The 18,558-nt window shown below is 44.3% G+C and overlaps 2 protein-coding genes across 11 annotated transcripts in view; one reads left to right on the top strand and one right to left on the bottom strand.

The window, feature by feature from the left end:
- Positions 1 to 7,584, bottom strand: part of ATXN1 (ataxin 1) — a 432,099-nt gene extending 424,515 nt beyond the window's left edge. For all 3 annotated transcript variants that reach the window (XM_082345422.1, XM_082345423.1, XM_082345424.1), the window contains exons 1-2: positions 7,447 to 7,584; positions 6,451 to 6,600 (exon numbers count right to left, since the gene is read on the bottom strand). The gene's annotated coding sequence lies outside the window, so the exon portion shown is untranslated. The remainder of the gene's footprint in view (positions 1 to 6,450; positions 6,601 to 7,446) is intronic.
- Positions 7,585 to 7,649: 65 nt separating this feature from the next.
- LOC309607182 (uncharacterized protein) overlaps positions 7,650 to 18,558 on the top strand; it is a gene marked incomplete at its 5' end in the record, with an annotated part of 32,811 nt that continues 21,902 nt past the window's right edge. For 3 of the 8 annotated variants that reach the window (XM_082345460.1, XM_082345459.1, XM_082345461.1), the window contains 2 exons: positions 7,650 to 7,897; positions 17,920 to 18,118. In XM_082345460.1, the coding sequence (XP_082201586.1) occupies positions 7,650 to 7,897; positions 17,920 to 18,118 (447 nt within the window). Of the gene's footprint in view, positions 7,898 to 14,723; positions 14,801 to 17,810; positions 18,119 to 18,558 lie in introns of those variants that run through there. The other 5 variants (XR_014232299.1, XR_014232300.1, XR_014232301.1 and 2 more) reach the window with 4 other exon arrangements.

The following is an 18,558-nucleotide window of genomic DNA, read 5'->3' as shown; positions in this document are numbered from 1 at the left end:
AAAATATTAATTTACTCTCACGTTGGTATGCCTACTTATTTCAAAAGCTACACCAGTTAGACTAACTCAAAGAGTTAACATAACTTGCTGTGTTCCACTGGAGGGAAGAAACACAAGGATAAAGCAAGGCAGAGTGGACTCTGTATTGCAAAAACATACAAACAACATACCAGAAAATAGCCTATAGACTGTTTTATGTATCTGCTAAAAATGGAACCCTTAATATTTAAAAAGCACAGCAGGGCAACATAACACAATACTATTAATGGTGGAAGACAGAAAGATGGCCTAAGTAATACTGATGTGACAGTCAGTAAAGAGGTGATAATATATAAATAATAAGGATACAGGATATAATATAAATACTTCGGGGAGAGTAGGCCAAAGTTAAGGGTGCAATAAAAGAAAATTTGCCATACGCGGTGACAGAAAAAATACATTTTCTTTGAATGTTAGAAGCATAAATGTTTACAGGTTAGCAGCTATGACAATGATCACTAAAAACTTCTGCTAAATAACTCATTCAAAACGTGTCCATTAAAGAGCACATAAATAGAAAAAAAGGAGTTCCTCTTAGCCTGAATCCAAACACCATCATCAGGGGAACCTCTCCCCCCCGAAAGCCTCAAACTGTGATTACACTACAATGAATTTTCTGAAAAGTAATTTTCAGGTTTAGGATACAATTTTTGCTTACATTATTGCCATTACCATTGCATTTTCATTACTCCACAAATGGGATGCATTAAAAGCTATAAAAAAATCAATGAATCAGTTCTGCTCACATCAAATATGTCAAAGAGAATATAATGCTTGTTGCTTTTTTGTCTTTAATAGTTCTAAAATGTGTTTTAGTACATTTGAAATGGTAATAGGTAGTACACATATTTATAGTACATTGGCCTGAAAACTTCAGATTTATAAGGATTATAAAATATATTACTACACTGATAAAGACAAAGATACATAAATTATAAAACAGGAAAGAGATTTCTGAAAACTATTTCCACCAATAAAGATTAGTTACCTAAACCTTTTTATTACTCCTGCAATTTTAAGTATTTACATATTTTTAAAACCTTGATCCAATTACAACTCTTTCGGCCAACATCCGAAAATATTCTCCAACACTGGCATGGAGTATACTCATTATTACACCACCTCTTAAATTCTGAATGCGTATTTTATTAAACTGAATTGAATGAAACTAAAATTTGAACAGCATAATTGAGGACTACAAAATTCTTTAAAAAGGGGCAGTCCTGTGTGGAATGCCCTAGAACAGAAATTATTATCTCTATTGGGATTTCTATGATTTCTTATTTTCAGTGCTTTTCACAAAATAAGGAGAGCCTGCTTCTGATAAGCTTGGAAGTATGAGCAGAACTAAATCTGTTGTTTGAAGCAGTTAAGCTGCACATATCAAAAGATATAAAGCAATGGAAATCAAATCATGTCTCCCCTATAAAAATAATATTCTGCCTTGCTGTACTATGTCATCTTACACAAGTATTTAAGCTTTTCATAGTCTAAACTATGTGTTACTTGCAGACAACTATAAATGAAAGAATTAACATTCACTCCTACCTTCACTAAATTTCAGGCTTTTAGTAAAAACATGTTTATTGACTAACTTCTTATAGGAAACAAAATGAGCCAGTGTTACCATGCGTTAGTCATCAAAAACTGTCATTCAAGGTAAGTGCAAACAGAAAATCCACTTGACATTTCAGAATGGAAAAAAAATAAAGGCACATTTATACAAAAGGAATGTGAATCAAACTCTGTAATGACAACAAAACCAGGAGTCACAGAAACATGCTTATTGATATTTTAATAATCTCTTAAGGCTGGCCTTTCCCGGGACTCCCAGACAACTGAGTTAGGTCTGTTGAAACGTAAGGCCAGTTACAGACATTTCATGTATAATTTGATGACTAAAGAGTTGTCCTTGAATTCTTCTCCAAGAGTATAGGGCAATTCAGAGGCCGGAAAGCCTAGATATAATATTTCTAATGAAGTATCACTTCTGTTTACCAAACCCTCTTCAAACGAAATCCAGAAGGGAAAATATTGACTTTCACAGTTCCCAATCAAGCACATTTTTCATACTTATTTTAGGATGAATTTATTTGTACACTGAAAAATACATGTTCACGTTTGGCTGCAAGTGAAGCGATTTTCTGTACATTGTAAAAGGTAATCCAGGACCTCCAAGGTGTTGTGTAAAACTTAAACTTCTGCGCTTTATTTTATATCCTTGCCTCCCCCATCTATTTACCTCCTAGAAATAATGGCCCGTTTTAAACACAGCAACGCTTGATCTGAGCAGGTCACAATCACGTTACCAACTGCATAAACTCACAGAATGGTAGAAATTCATAAACCCCCTGTGAGGAGCACTGAGTAGCCCTCTCAATCTTAGCCCCAGAGGGAAAAAAAAGGATTTACCAATTTAGCTATGGGGCTGTAAAACTGTAAACTGACTGGCAGGGTCACAATGACATCAAGACGTCATTATTCTCAATTATTTTTTCTTTCAAATATCAGAGTTATTAAAATACTCTCCCTTATTTGAATTGCCTGAGCAACACAGAGCTTCAGCAACCAAAGCTACTTTTCTTTCCTTTTTTGTTTCCGAACAGTGTTATTTTTCTTTGCTCAGCAGGCTTAATAAGGTGGTCCCCTAATGCAAACAGCAGAATGCTGCTCTCTAAATTATTAAATGCCCATGAAATTATATTCCCAAATAGAGTACAAGTTATTGTGCAAAAGCACCATACATTTCTACCAGCTATAGGCCTGCATCATCCCTTACCTTAGACAAAAACCTTTTAACCTACTACCACAAAGGTAAGGATCATGGCCAAGAAATCCAAGTTAAGAATGAATACATTCAGAATGACTGCCTACTGTCAGTAGCATTTTTTTGCTATTATGACGGCCGTCCAGTTTTCAAATCTGACAATGGGGATATCCTTCTGGAATAAATTACTTCCGCTGAATAAATCCTTTAGAAAACCCAGTTGTGGGCTTCCCTGGTGGCGCAGTGGTTGAGAATCTGCCTGCCAATGCAGGGAACACGGGTTCGAGCCCCGGTCTGGGAGGATCCCACATGCCGCGGAGCGACTGGGCCCGTGAGCCACCATTGCTGAGCCTGCACGTCTGGAGCCTGTGCTCCGCAACAGGAGAGGCCGCGATGGTGAGAGGCCCGCGCACCGCGATGAGGAGTGGCCCCCACTTGCCGCAACTAGAGAAAGCCCTCGCACAGAAACGAAGACCCAACACAAGCCATAAATAAATAAATAAAATTTAAATAAATAAATAAATAAAAATTTGAAAAAAAAAAAAAAGAAAACCCAGTTGTGACTACTGGCAACTTGAGTTCTAAAGGATGACTTCTTCTGCACTTGAAAGGGTTAAGTGCCTGCAAGGCCAAAGGCACCAGACAGCCTGCAAAAGAAATGTTGCTTTAGTCAGCTCTGAAAGGTTTCTAACAAGTACCAAATACTTGTTGATCTGTTCACAATAAACACCAGCAGGACGGTCAGGCTCCTCTCACTGTCTGGGGAGATGCATTTACATACTGCACCCAGTAAGCACAGCTTGTTGGTCTCCTTTATAAAAGTTGAGTAACTAGAAGCATCATTCAGTGTCTCCCGTCCAAAAATGACAGAAAGAAGGTGCAGCTGAAATAGTAAAGTCTCTCATCTGGCTGGGGCAGCACAAATACTGTGCATGAAACACTTGGGAGTAGTCCAGGCACAAGACAAACCCACCTGAATGGACGGAGGAACACTGTCTGTTGCCATGGCAGCCTGATCTAATTACATGAGTGATCAGAGTTGGAGTAAGTACACCGAAAACCTACACCCGCTGACAGGTATCTACGAGATGAGAAAGGCAGGCAGGCAGAAGGTTCAGGGGAGTCCTTCAACCTCTGCTTTATGTAGAAGGTGGCACTCAAGCCCGGTTATCTGTGGAGCTGCTAAAATATTGACTGATGCAGGCACAGAGGGCAATCAGAGGAGATTAAATGCCAAAGCATTAACCGTTATGGTGCAGTCCCTTTCCAAGAGTTCATTTGCAGGATTTTCTCATCCTTCTCTCTGGTGGTTTCTTCAGGCAAACACTGCATTACAAAAAAAGCTTTAGTGTCAAACTACCTTCACCCACCAAATAAACCACCCGGTGGGCTTAAGACAGGGGCTTCTAGGAACTGCAGGGCTCCTCAGAAACCCAAAAGAAATAGCTTAGCTAACACTGTCGAAAAAGTAACTAGCTGTGCCTAAAAATAACCATCAAGTAACTACCCACTGCTGTGAGCGCTATGTAACGATGATGTTTAAATATTAAGAACAGCCTGCATTATAAAACACAAATGTCAATGAGATGTGACTACAAGATGGGCAAAGAACTTATTTGCATACACACATTCCCGTGCATGCACCAGGATGTGCACGGAGTATGCCACTCTAAGCCATTAATTTTTATTCTGTGGGTTTAATAGGGTCTTCTCATTTTGCTAATTGTATCCTGTGGATCTCACAGGGAAACTAAGAATCTCTTCGGGGACAGAACCAGTTTGTAGGAGTCCCTACTGCACAGCATACGGTAAACAAAATAAAAATAGCTTGCCGTTCTCGTTAGCCACATCGCGCATTATATAACCAGCTTCCGACTGACTTTTTTTTTTTCCCCCCTTACTACTCTTCAGCAATTTCCCAATCTCCCGAAGTATTTATATTACCCTCTTATCTGTAGGATTATATACTAAGAAAGCAAAACAAAACAGAGCAGCCACGGGATTGAACCAAACCCCACAGTCCTTGGAAACTGATTTTTTTGTTTGTTTTCTGGCAGGATCTCCACCCCCACCCTACTTCCACCCCCCGCTAAGGTTCTTGCTCAATCTGCCTCGAAAACCTGAATTGTTTCATCGCTTCCAGTCAGCCCCCTACGTGGTCTGAAATAAAATGAAAGCAGCAGCCGCGGAGTTCAGGAAGGCGGCCTGAAGGCGGGGGGGTGGCCGAGAAGGGGTCGGGGCGGTGCGGAGTCAGCCAAGTGGCCACAGAGGGGGCCCCCTCCCCACCGCGACGGCCTCGGCCGCCCCCTCCCCCGCGCGCGCGCGCGCACACACTCACAATCGCACGCACTCACTCACACTCGCGCCGCGCTCCGCCACCGCCTCACCTCTTGCTCAGCCCGGCCGGCCCCCTGCCCCGCCCCGCCCCCTGCGGGACCGGCCTGCGCGCAGCGCTGGAACCACGTAGGAGGTGGCGGCTGCGGTGGCAGGAGTGGCGGAGCCTCCGGCCCGGCCCGGCCCAGAGTGAGCAAGCAGCGGGGCTCCAGGGCGCATCCCAGTCCCCGCAGCGCCTCCGCCGCCGCCGCCACCTCCTCCTCCTTCCCCTCCTCCCGGCTTCATTCACCCTCCCAGCAGCCGTACAGCCGTTCACTCCGGCGCGGGCAGGGCAGCGCCTGCCACGGCTCCTCGGCTCCGGCCGCGGGCGCTGGCGGGGGCGCCGGCCCGGGCTGGGGCGCTCGCGGGCTCCCGGCTCCGGGCCGCTGCGACGGCTGCACATGATCAGGAAGCTGCCGTACCAACAGGGCGGCGGCGGCGGCGGCGGCAGCTGCAGCCAGGGCCGCCACCGCCACTCCGGCCGCGCTCCCGGCACCGCACACCCGCTCCCCCAGCACCCACCCCTCAGCGTCCCCCGCTCTCCCACCGCTCTGCGGCCGGCCACGCGCGCGAAGTCCCGGCGCGGCCGCGGGCGCAGACCCTTCCCGGTCCGCAGCCGCACGCCCGGCCAGGCCGGCCTCCGCGGGGAGACCCCCCACCACGGGGCTCCGAGGCCAGGCGGCCCCCGCGGGCAAGCCCAGCCCTTCTCCAGACCCGCTCACTCTCGCCGCCCTCTTCGGGGAGAGGAATGAGAAGGGGGCGGCGGGAGAAGGGGGCAGCGCGACCCCCGGCCTCCGCCTCCCCCTGCGCCACCTCCAGGGAGGAGGACATGGCTCTCCGCACTCGCGGCCGGACCGGCAGCCGCCGTAGCGGGGCGCCGCCGCCGCTCTCCCCGCCCGCCCGTGCCCCCAGCCCGGGCGCGCCCCCTCGCCTGGCGGGCGCCCACCCAGCCCCTGCAGCCCTCCTGCTAGTTGTCCCTGCTCCCAGAGCGGGGATGTCGGCCCGGGAAGCTGGAGCCGGGGAAGGGTGTATGTACACACACACACACACAAACACACACCACACCACAACACAACGCGTCGATTTCCTTCGCTCCTCTTCCAGCTGTTTTCCGTGCCGCCGAATGGGGTTTGGGGTTTGTTTGCTGGTTGTTGCTTTTGCCCCTCTAGGGAGAGCGGGGGTAGGGGGGGATCTCAATCTAAATCATGGGAGAAGGAGATGGGGGAGGGGGGAGAGAAAGAATCGGAGGAGAAAAAAAAATAGCCACTTACTGTAAAGTGTAAATGGATCTGGGGTTGCGTGGGGAAGGGGGGGCAGAGGGAGAGAAACAGTGTCTTGCGGCTGCTGTAGCTCTGGCTGCTGCTCCACGGGGCTTGTTTTGGATCCCCCTGCAGTGAAACAGGTCCTGTACGGCTCCGCCACTGTAGTAGAAATGATGTCTGCGGTATACTCTGCTCTCTCCTCCTCCTCCTCCTCCTCCTCCTCCCCCCGCTCCTCTCCCCTCCCTCCTCCCTCCGCCCGCCCTCCCTCGCGCTCTCTCGCGCTCGCTCGCTAGCTCGCTCCAGTATGTAAATGTGTAATAGAAGCCAAATATGGAGCAGTTGGCTGCCGCCGCCGCAGCTCTGGGATCCGACTTCGGGGGGGCGGGGGGGGGCACCCTCCGGCGGGCGGCGGGGCGAGCAGCTCTGAGCACAGCGAGCGCACAGCGCGGCGGCCGGTCCGCGCCCTTAACCCTTCGGTGCGCGCAGCCCGGGCTCGGAGGCCCCCGGGGAGGCGGGCGCGTTTCCCCAAGACCGGCTCGGGATCGAGGGCCGCGGGGCGGGAGGGGTGACCGGGGCTGGAGGGGACAGTGCTTTCAGGTTTGGGAAAGGGGCGGGGAGCTGAAGCGATGAGGTAATTTTAGCGGTGACCGGTAGGTCCTCGCGCGCCTTCCCGGGTCCCTGCATCTAGTTGGAGGGGACAGAGCGACAGCAGGGTGCAACTCAGGGACCCTGGAGGACTCTCCGAGGGCTGTCGAGCTGCAAGTCGGAGCCCATGAAATACCCCAAGTGGGAGAGGAGGTGGGCCAATTCTGATCCCGACGTCCCCTTCGTCCTGGGCGCGCCGACAAGCGTCTAAGAGGGCTGACTCCGATCTTCACGCATGTTAACCCTCAAACCGGTTTAGCCCCAGCGTTCCGGAAGCCAGCCCACCGAGCCGCGGGGATTGCCTTGGCGTGCAACTCAGGAAAGTTTTAAGGGTCCCCCTGTCTGCACGTGCACCCTCACCTTTCCTGCCTACGAAAGCTGGTGACCTCCCTGCTCTCCTTTCTCTTTCTGCAGGTCCGGAAATCTGCTTTGGGTATGGAACTACCCAGCTTTACCCTGGGTAGACGATCCGCGCACTCCTCTCGCCGCTAATTCGGGATCATTAATTTCATCGGAAATGAGGCAACCAGTGTAGGAGATAGAGAAAGCAAACCGAGCATCAGATGGCAGTTCTCGTGAATCCGCGCTGGAGAACTTCCTCTGGACTCAAATTTAAGTGCGGTTCTCTACTCCTCGCCACCCCGTCCCTCCGTGGGTACCACCGCCAGGCGTTAGCTGGAAGGGAAGGACTCTTCTTTGGAGGGGTGGTACCTGGCCAACAGGTGTGGCACCTGGAGGAAGAGAAGGCACAGCCATGCTACAGGGAGCTCAGTGCGGCGTTCTCCTGGCTGCAGATAATTCTGGAAGACCGGTAGGTGTCGGGGCAGCATTTGACCTCTTTCAGGTGCTTGGAACCAACTGTCTAGAAATACGATCCTTCCAATGTAAGTTTTTCTCTGGAAGCCTCCATTTGACTGGAAGCTGTATTTGAGAAACCTTTTGGCTGAATTTACTTATGACTTAACGGTTAGTCACCAACTGAAGCAGGATACAGAATCACCAAGAGAAATGTGTCAGCTTTTAAACAACTGTATTGTAGAGCCAAGGTGCTGCAGAAATAAAAATCAGCACCCTAGCTAGGAAGGTGTAGAGCCCCGGAAATCATTTTTTTTCTCATATTTTGAAATACCATGCACATATACATAGCTATTTTTAAAGAACTACTACTACTGTTTACTCGTTTCTACAACTTTTTTTTTTTTTTTTCACTTAAAAATCAATGATGGTTACAGTTTAAGCCCCAGGTTGGTCTAAAGTGACATTGTTGGTCTCATTACAGCCTCTAGTGGACAATTAAAATCAGTTTCCTGAAAAGGCTCTGCCTGGCGTAGTGTTCGTTGACGAGCATTATCAAGGTGAAGGTTAATATCTCAGAACGTAACCGGGTAGTAATACATCTTTCCCCCCTTGGCAGTGCCGGTTTCTGAAAGGAGCAGGAGCTGCTAGCTCTGCACGAGAAAGACGTATGCTTTTTGAGGCAGGTATTATTATTACTGGCCTGTGAATAAACAGAGAACTTCTGCTCTTCATTTCAGTTTCAGACAGCTTTCATAAAAAAATTAATTCATCTAAAATATTTTTATAACAGAAAATACTGGTTGCCATGTTTTTGGCTTAACTGAGATGTTTTCATTCCAACTCCTAATCTGCAGACTGTCCCATCCACCTCCACCCTATTTTTAGACATTTTACATTTAGAGAATTTGGGGTTAAAAAAAAGAGCAATATTTTCATTATTAAACTGATGCAGTTAATTTATTTTAACAACCTTCAACACATTAAAACACATAACTCAGATTAGAGTTAGTCAATTAATTTAAATGTTCCCTCAAGGAAGCTAAATACGTTTATTACCCAAACAGTAAGAACAATTAATAAGAACTGTGTCATTTACTTACTTAGCCATTAAGGTTAAAGGCAGAAACTGCCATTAAAATTTGTAACTATTTCTTCCTGCAAGGTCCAACATAAACATAATACTTATGATACAGTTTCATTACCTTTAGTACTGAAATGTTGTAGTTTCAGATGGCAAAACTTTAAATGTACAGTCACAAATAACTGGCCCTGATTCTTTAAAAACAATACTTTCTCATGCAAAAAAACCCCAAACAACTCAATGAAAGAAGAGCAGGGTTTTCAAGAAGCCAGTAAGCAAAGATGTAGTACTATGCTCCTGGTCATAAACCTGATACTGTATTCAGGCAAGTGTAAGTCGAACTTTGAAATTAAAGGAAATTGAGAAATAAGGCCGGCTGAGCCATCCTCCTAATCTGGGTTCTGCATTGCTTAAACACTCTTATATCTATTTCACTGTTTTGGTAATGTCTACTTTTGAAGGTTTAAAATGGCCTATCAAGTATATTTTACATCATACAATTACATATCACATCTTGCTTCTAAAAGCGTGGTCTTCAAAGCAGCACCAGCAGCATCTGGAAGCTTTTTAGACATTCAGAATGAGAGTTCCACCCCAGACCTACGGAATCCCGATGTGTCTTTCAACCAGCTCCCTACCACCACCACCCCCCCCCGCCCCCCGCACCCTCCAGTGATTCCTGAGTGCATTATAGTAGGAAGAACACTGTCTATACTACAGGGCTCTGTCTAGATGAATTTGGCCACAGATGCAGAACTTAATTCTTCTATTTATTCTTTTTTATTCCCTTCCCCTTTTATTAATTTGCACTTTTAAAATGAAAAATTATTACATTTTACGGTTTGGTCAAATAGTACTGCATTTCAGAAGGGCCCGGATTTATGCACAAATCTGCATCATCATTGCCAAGAGAACACTCTGTAAGGAATATACCAGGGTCTTGAACATGAAACTTTTCTTCATGGCAGCAGAGGGAGCACAAGAGTACTTAATAAAGCAAGTGTACGGGCCCTCCAAATTGTAAGGGCTTTTTAAATGTAGTATATGTCTTCATTGGAAGTAGCCTCTTACAGAGTTCAAAGCAAAACAAAGACAAGCAAAGACAAAGGCTCAGCAGCTTGTAACAACTAAATGACTGAATGGATTGGAAGTTAAATAGAATATAGATACAATTATTTAGAGTTTTAGGCTTGAATTCTTAAAAGAAAGTGGACCTCAGTAGTCATACTTGAAAAAGATGCCTTAGCTTTTCTGCAATGAAAAATAAAGAAACACAACACAGAGTAAGGCAAGTGAGAGTCACTCCTGTTTATCTAAAAACCTTGGGGTCAGTTAACCCAATACTACATCAGATAAGTTCACTTCATTTGGAGTCAAATACGTTGGTAAAAGTATAGGTACTTCTCACCATGTTTACTTTCACAGTAATTTTAGGGGTTTATCTTTCATGTTTGCAGTGGGGAGGATTTACATTTCAATTGTACCTATGTAGCTTTTCATACTTTTTACAGTCCTTCCACACTGCATCTTCAAATGCTCCTGGGAGGTGGATAAGACAGGATAAAGCTCAGCCTCAAAAAAGTTTTGGAACTGGCTCGTGCCTGCATAGCATTGGGTCATTCAATAATAACAATAATCCATTGAGTTGTTCAGAAATGAGGGAAATCATAGAGGTTAAAGATCCAGTGGCATGTTCTTTACAGTTTCAAAGATTTTTCCAAGTTATTAGATAGTGAGTATTTAATAAGTGAATATTTAAATGAGACTTATGAATAGAGACAGTCTTCATTCTTGAGCTATGTTTTTTATGTGTTTATCACTTATTTACCACCAGCCATTCATTGTGCATTTACAATAACTAGGCCCTGAGAATATAAAGATGAGTAAGACATTTCCATCTGCAGTGAGTTCACAGCAAAACAAATCTTACCTTTTGAAAAATGTCTGTTTTTACCATGATGAAACTTAAAGATTCATAGTTGATTGATCCAGTACCTCTCAGAATCAGTATATTGATCAGACTTCCAAATATGAGAATCAAATATTAGGATCATTAAAAATTTGGGTGGTGGGAGGGCAACTGTGTAAATCATCAGCAAAATTTATTTATAAAGCTAATATTAATACTGCAAATTTGTAAAACAAACAAAATGTAAAGTTACAACATGTTTTGTCTGAATGCCTTGTCTATCCCCCCCCAAAAAATCACGTGAGTAAATTTAAATGGTAAACATTTAATTTTATATCTTCTTAAAAAATTGTTAAAAAGAATTTCCTCCTATGCCAAAGAAAGATTTGCCAAATTTTGGCCTGGAGCAATTTGTTATGGCTGTGTAATAAATACCCCAAAGTTGAATTTTTAAAGCAAACACTGACAGACCTTTAACCATGGTATTATAAGGAGGGTGTTAGCCCACATATGTCATTTAAAAATCTGAGCAAATCATAGTGTGCCTGCAAAACCAATATACTTTCCTTAGATTGTACTTCCAAATAAAGCTGGAGAGACCAGAAAAGCAAAATAAACTAAAAACAGAAGTGAAAACCACTCACACAATAGACTCTGAGGTCAGCTCGCCACACCCAAACTGAAGTCACTGGGCTCTGTTCGAGGCACAGAGACTCTTAAAGGACATGAATCCTTTAAGGAATCCTTTAATCCTTCTGAATCAGCTTTCTTGACCCTCCACCGAACTGTAGGCAGCCCAGGCTTCTGGGTAATGAAAGTGACATCACCAATAGTCAAGAGTGAAATTAAAATCATTGCATTTAAACATCTGCCAACAGTTTATGACTTAACAGTACACACATTAGGCAATTTTAAATAAGATTCTGTCTACAATTAAAACAAAAACAAATGCTTTAGTATAGGTCTGTACTGTCCAATATGGCTATTAAGCACTTGAGATGGGTTGTAATTGTAAAATATACCTTGGATTCTAAAGACTTAGAACATACACACACACACACACACACACACACACACACATACATATGCACATATATATATATATATTAAATATTAAAATGAAAATATTCTGCATATATTAGGTTAAATAAAAATCTTGTTAAAATTAATTTACCTGTTTCTTTTTACTTTTTAATGTGGCTACTATAAAATTTAAAATGACATGTGTCCATTATATTTCTAATGGACAGCACTGGTATAGACAATGGGGCTGAGAAGGTGAAGGAATTAGTTCTAAGAACCCATAATTGGAGACCTTAGGCATGGCTCTTTGCAATAGTGTAGTAGTAACTTAGTTACTTTTCTACCTTCCTGAGGTTTCCGCCTTGCAGTATAGAACATGGACCTTACCCCCTGTTAAAATGATCTCTGAGAGTAAGCTATTGGTGAAGGCATAATCTCCTTGGTAGACCTGATGTGGGCCTGGAAAACGAAAATCTGTTAGGCTTATCTGTAAGACTAAAACTTTGTTAGATTCAGTCTCTCGAGGTGGGGTGGGGGAGTCCTCAAATACTTTGCCACCCTGGAAAGCTAATGGAAAACTTGCTCTCTGTTTTAGAAAGCACAAGCCTTCTGAAGTTACAGCTGGTTATGGCTGAATGGTTGGGGGTGATACCTTTTAATGACAGATGGCTTTGGGCATGGATAATGCAAAGTATACTATTGCTACTTCACTAGAAAACAAATCAAAGCCACCAAAAGGAAATCTGTTTTTTTGTTAAACAGTTTCTAATATATTTAGTATAACAGGACACATCAAAAGGAAACAAGATGATTTTTAACCGCTGTTATTTTGCAAGCAAGACCTAGACACATTTTCACGAATGTAACTATGTCCGACATTGAATGTAATGCAATAACCTATGAAATAACAAGAGTTTATGGTCTTAATCATCTATAGAACATAGTTCTTCTTACATGAAAAGAAAATGAACAACATTTTAAGGCTTGGAATGAGTGAGTTGAACTTTGCTTGGTGTTGGCCAGGAGCATTTGGAAATCTATTAAAAGCATTTCATTAACAACTTGGCATTTTGTTTCCTCAAAAGAAATACATTTTCCAAATTAAAAGCAAAGCCCAAAGCCACCATTGTTTACACTTAAGATAGTGGCAGTTGATGGGTTGTGAGGGTAAAGCTTAGGGTGCCTTCAAACTAAGATCAGGGGCAACAACAGGCTAAAAAACCCCATCAAATCGTTATTCTAACTTCATGACATTAAAATACATAGCTATAAGCTCTCACAGTTACTTTATTTTTCGTGAGTCAATATCGGCTAGGAAAAGCTGATCCAAATGAGGGTCAGGGTTTAAGAAAACTGTTTTATGAGGAATTTACCAAGTTTACCCCAAAGAGGAAGAGTCAGAGAAAAATGCATTGGCAAACTTCGCTTTTTGACATAAACAACTAGAGGAGACTGTCCGTGTCGGGATTTCAGCAGGGGTTGTCAGGCAGTTTGGTATTTGCAGAACCCCTGTCCGTCAGGCCTCTCCACAGTATAACTGCTGGGCAACTTTGGGGAGCTCTCAAGACTGATGACTGAAGATCCGGATTTGCTTTGTGCCGTGGCACAGACATGAAGTGATAGCTCCTGTCACAGATGCTTTCTGACAGAGCAGAATAATAGCACTCAGACTTCAACTGTAAATTACAAACAATCCCTTTTTAAGTACAAAATGAATGCACAGAATGGAAGACCCTGTCAGCTAGAATGTGAGTAAATCAAGTAGGAGAAGACAAATTGTTCACTCATACCACTACAGCCAGATTCTTATGCTGCTAACCGTACTGTCATGGGAGAGCTTTTCTTCTTTGTCAGATAAAAAGAGAAATTAATCCTCCATTGTAATTCTAATCAATGTGCCAGGTATCATCGGCTGCATCTCCTCTGAAAGCCAATCAAGTTACAAGGTGATGCCTTCCAACCCCTCCCCCATCTCTGGTTTAAAAGTTGTAGCTGAAATACCAATAGTAAGAACATGTGACCCCAGCACTCCCAGCCGGAGCTTTTCTGCAGTCAATTTCATAATGACTTTGCTCCGCCTCTCCGCTCAGCACTTCCTTCCCCCTCACTCTCCTCTCTCCCCCACCCCCAGCAATGAATCATCCTGCATTTAAAGAGGCTTAGATGACCCAGTGTGAACTTTACAGGCACCCTGTACATTCTTATGCCAAAAAAGGGAGTTGCTCTGTGACAGAAACCTAGGCAGATCCCGATGCAGATCTCAGAAGTGGGGAGCTTGGGTGCTTATCTAGGAAGATCAGTGAGGAGTTAATTTTCCTAGATGCTGGTAGGGATTCAGAATTGCCTATCGCAGTTCACGATCAGGTTTTTAAGAACCCAGTTCAGCTCTTTGTGCAGAAAGGAATATATCAGAGACAAAAATGTTGGCAGATCTCCTTTATGCAATCAGGGCAGAGGAATTTATACCACATCAGCCTTTTGATTTCTTCAGATCTGGCTGAGGGTGGGGTTTCCGTATTTGTGCTTTGGCAAATGTGTCCAAGAATGAACTCCGCCTTAGAGATGCTCCTAATGTTCTTTCAGGTTACTGTGTGCTGATTTGTGCATTTAATATTAAAACCAGAAACATTCTTGCCCCTTCATTTCTTTAATACCGTTTCTGAGTAATACAGATTAAGTAGACAATCGGGGCCTTGCTTTTAGAGACTTTTCACCCTACTTAAGACGGTAAAGAGTAGTGGATCACCTAGATAACACTGTGCTTTTGCATATACTTTCTCTCTACCTGGGAAGCCCTTCTTTGCATGGGGATCTTTCCCCACCTTCCCGGATCCAGCTCAAGCACCAACACTTCTGCGAAGTCTTCCCTGATTATCACAAGAGTTTGCAGCTCTGCCCAATGTGTGAGTCACAGAAGTGCTATTTTCTTATTCTTTTTATTTATACAATATATATTTTTTAACTCTGACAGAAAAAAATCAGGGCCATAAGCACAGATGGAGATTATCCTAAGAGAGAGCGTCTCTTATCTAATATTTCCTGTTACTCCCAAACCCATTTGACCTCCACTTACGATTTCCCATGTAACTGTTTTCCTTTTCTTGCTCCATTTCTGTGGCTCCCCCCACTGGTCAGTTCTCCACGTGAGGCCTGGAGTCATGTTAGCCATGACAGTACCAACATACAAAAGTTTCAGTGGAATAGGAAAGTTGTCAAGAGAGTTCTAGAACCACCTCCCCATCCTCCCAGAAACATCTGGCCTCTGGCCCAGAGGCACAGACGTTGCTGCAGGTCTGAGAGAGGGTGGTGTCCTCCCAGACTGGGCCTCAGCTCAAAGGTCTTCCCAGGGCTCCTCGGCTCCTTCTACTGGTGCCAGCATGCACCTGCAGCTCTCCTCTTCAGAAGTGGCATTTCAATGTGTGGAGTGGGGTGAGAAAAAGACTAAAAAAGCCAAATCAATTGTTTGGCACGGAGGAGGAAATACAACGCAAAAAACTGCTGCTTTTTTTTTTAAACTGTTCATTCGAGTCTTATAAAAACTGCTTGTGAATACCTCAGTCTTTCTGAGTCTCATCTTTCAAAAGCAAAACTGGAAGCTCATTGGTTTTACGAGGTTTTCCCCAGCAGGTGGAGGGAGGCCTTACATTTAAGCCCAGAATCCCGAGGTATCTCTTCTCTAACAGTCACCGAGAGACGGACCATACGGTTCTTGCACACACGTCTCAGGAAATGGCAGCTCCATCCTTCCAACCGCTCAGGCCAAAAAGCATCTGGACTCCTCTCTGTCTTTCACACCCCACATCCAATCTGCCCCAAAATCCAGTTGGCTCTCCCTTCTGTATCCAGAATCTGACCATTTCTCACCTTTTGGGCTGCTACCGCTGGAGATGAACCACCACCACCCTTCATCAGGATGATTGCACTGACCTCCTAACTCATCTCTCTGCTTCCACCGTGTCCGGCTCAGGCCATAGTTGAGCATCTGCATGAGGTGATGCCACAGCTCTGCTCCAAAGCATCTGATGTCTCTCTTCGACTTGGAGTCAAAATCAAAATCCTCCCATGGCCTGCAAGGCCCCACACAGTCAAGGTGCCCTCTGTCTTCCAGATGCCCTCTGTCTTCCAGATGCCATGTCCGTCCTCTCTCCCCTCCCTCCTACAGCTCCAGCCCCAAACAAGCCAGGTGCTTCCTTGCCTCAGGGCCTTTCTACTTGCTGATCCCTCACTTGGAATGCTTCTCCCTGAATATCCACATGGCTCACTCCCTCGGCCTTCTTCAGTCTTTTTTTCTTAAAAAACAAACAAACAAACAAAAAACCTCCCAGTGAAGCCTGCTCTGACCACCCTACTTAAAACTGTACCCCCTGACTTTCCTGATCCACCTGGCTCTGCTCTATTATTCCATCAGCAGAACATTCAGAGTCATTTCCTTTAGTTTGTTTATTGTCAGGAGAGCAGAGGTTGTGTCTGTCTTATTCACTGATAAACCCCAAACATCTAGAACAGTCCTTGGCACATGACAGATACCCACTAAAGATTCATCAACCATTACATGAATTAATGAATCAGTAATACTTTTCAGGACCTACTATGTGCAAAGCCTGAAGCTCCCACACAACAATTCCCTCATTAGAAGCTAATCCAAAACCAATGCATCTTGTCCACACTATGGTATATATTCTATTTACTTGATCTTTGACTTAATTATATCTGGTATACCTATTAAGACTGAGTTGGAATGAGCTGAATTTCACATTCAGACTCAGATTTGTGAAGAACTTGTAAAAACAAAATTTGAAACCAGAATTGAAAATCATGTACAAACGTGACAGCAAGGTTTGAGAACAAACAGAAAGTAGCACAGCTACAGCTTCCAATAATCATAACTTTTAAAAGCTACCATTTATCAAGCTCTTATTCTATGCCAGGCAGCGTGGTAAGGGTTTTGCAGATGTCGTTTCATCTAAATCCCCACCACAATCCAGTGAGGTGAAGATCATGCTTCCCATTTCTTAGATGGTCAAACTGAGGCTTGGAGTTTAAAGGACCTGCCCAAGGTCCAAGGTCACCCAGCACTGGTTTCAAGGTGAAGTTATCCACCTACGTAGCCTGAGAATTTTTAACAAGTCATTACCTGAATGAAATAGGCCAGGTGGAGTCATAACACTGCATTGTAATATTTTGGCTAAAGCAACTTTTTTTTTTCCCAATTATTTATTTATTTACTTATTTATTTATGGCTGTGTTGGGTCTTCGTTTCCGTGCGAGGGCTTTCTCTGGTTGCAGTGAGCAGGGGCCACTCTTCATTGCGGTGCGCGGGCCTCTCACTGTCGCGGCCTCTCTTGTTGCGGAGCACAGGCTCCAGACGCGCAGGCTCAGTAATTGTGGCTCACGGGCCTACTTGCTCCGCGGCATGTGGGATCTTCCCAGACCAGGGCTCGAACCCGTGTCCCCTGCATTGGCAAGCAGATTCTCAACCACTGCGCCACCAGGGAAGCCCCTAAAGCAACATTTTTAATACTAATCTCTATTAGATTTTATTTTTGAGTGAATAATACATGTATCCCAGAAATTAAAGCTAGTGATTCTTATTGAGGATTGAATATTCCTACATAAACCAAGGGGCTTCAGAGCAACCTAACTGGTTACCCAACTAACAAAACTATACTCCAGCTTATGATTTTTTATCCACACTGCTACATGGCTGGAATGACTCTCACTTGAAGTCCATGGTCACATTCCGAGGACCCTTTCCTATTAGAAATTGTGACTCAAATCTGGCACGTCCCATCATAGTAAGGTCTAAATAGATTGTAAAGGGCCCACATGAATTCCCATGCCTAACTGAAGGACTTAATTTCCTTTCAGTTGACCTGTGTTTGACTTCTCTTGTTCCACCCTTGAACTTCCCAGAGGCCACTGTGACCAGAACTCAGGTGTAGGATCTGAAAGTAACCTGGCCACACAAAAAAGTATAAAACACTACCACCTCTTCACAGACTCACTCCACTTTATATTTGAGGGAAACGATCCTGGAAGTGGAAATACTTCAAGAGTTCAACAGTCTGGGAAATTTAAAGGAGGGGGAAAAAAAGCCCTGCATTTCCAAAGATCTGAAGACAGAACTCTGCTCTCTGAAGACAGCAGGAAGTAAGAAGACCCGATTCGTGGCTTCAGGAGAGGAAAAGAAAAGAGCCCCACAAGGAAACTACCAACAGATGGTAAATACATTTTTAATTCTTCTGTCATACTGTGTGGACTTGTACACATTTGTCCTGCTGTGTTAGGCTCCCAAAATAGCTAGCCATGGAATTGCAGAACAGTTCGGCTGCAATTTGAGATTTAGGAAACCGTGCTGGCTGACAAAACAGGAAGGGCTCATAGTAGGATGGAGTGGATTTGCTCCCAGTTTGCAGCTCCTCCATGTGGCATCCGCTGTAGTTCTTAGTGCAGGAAGATTCTCTCACATGTCAGGTCTCATTGATGATGTCTTAAAACGTACTATTTCAAATTGTCCTCCGAGCTCTAGTTACAAGTATTAAACGTTGACATGATCCACGTGGTAACTCTCAAAGGTTAAAAGGAGTGTGATCCATTTATTTATGGATTCTAAATTTTCCAGGGAGCATCACAAACATATATGGCAGCCTGGAGCTCTATA

The sequence above is a fragment of the Balaenoptera borealis genome (assembly GCF_965194805.1).
Source record: "Balaenoptera borealis genome assembly, chromosome: 12".
In the NCBI taxonomy this organism is placed as follows: domain Eukaryota; kingdom Metazoa; phylum Chordata; class Mammalia; order Artiodactyla; family Balaenopteridae; genus Balaenoptera; species Balaenoptera borealis.
The sequence above is the reverse complement of the archived record's forward strand: the minus strand, read 5'-3'. Positions and strand labels throughout refer to the sequence as shown.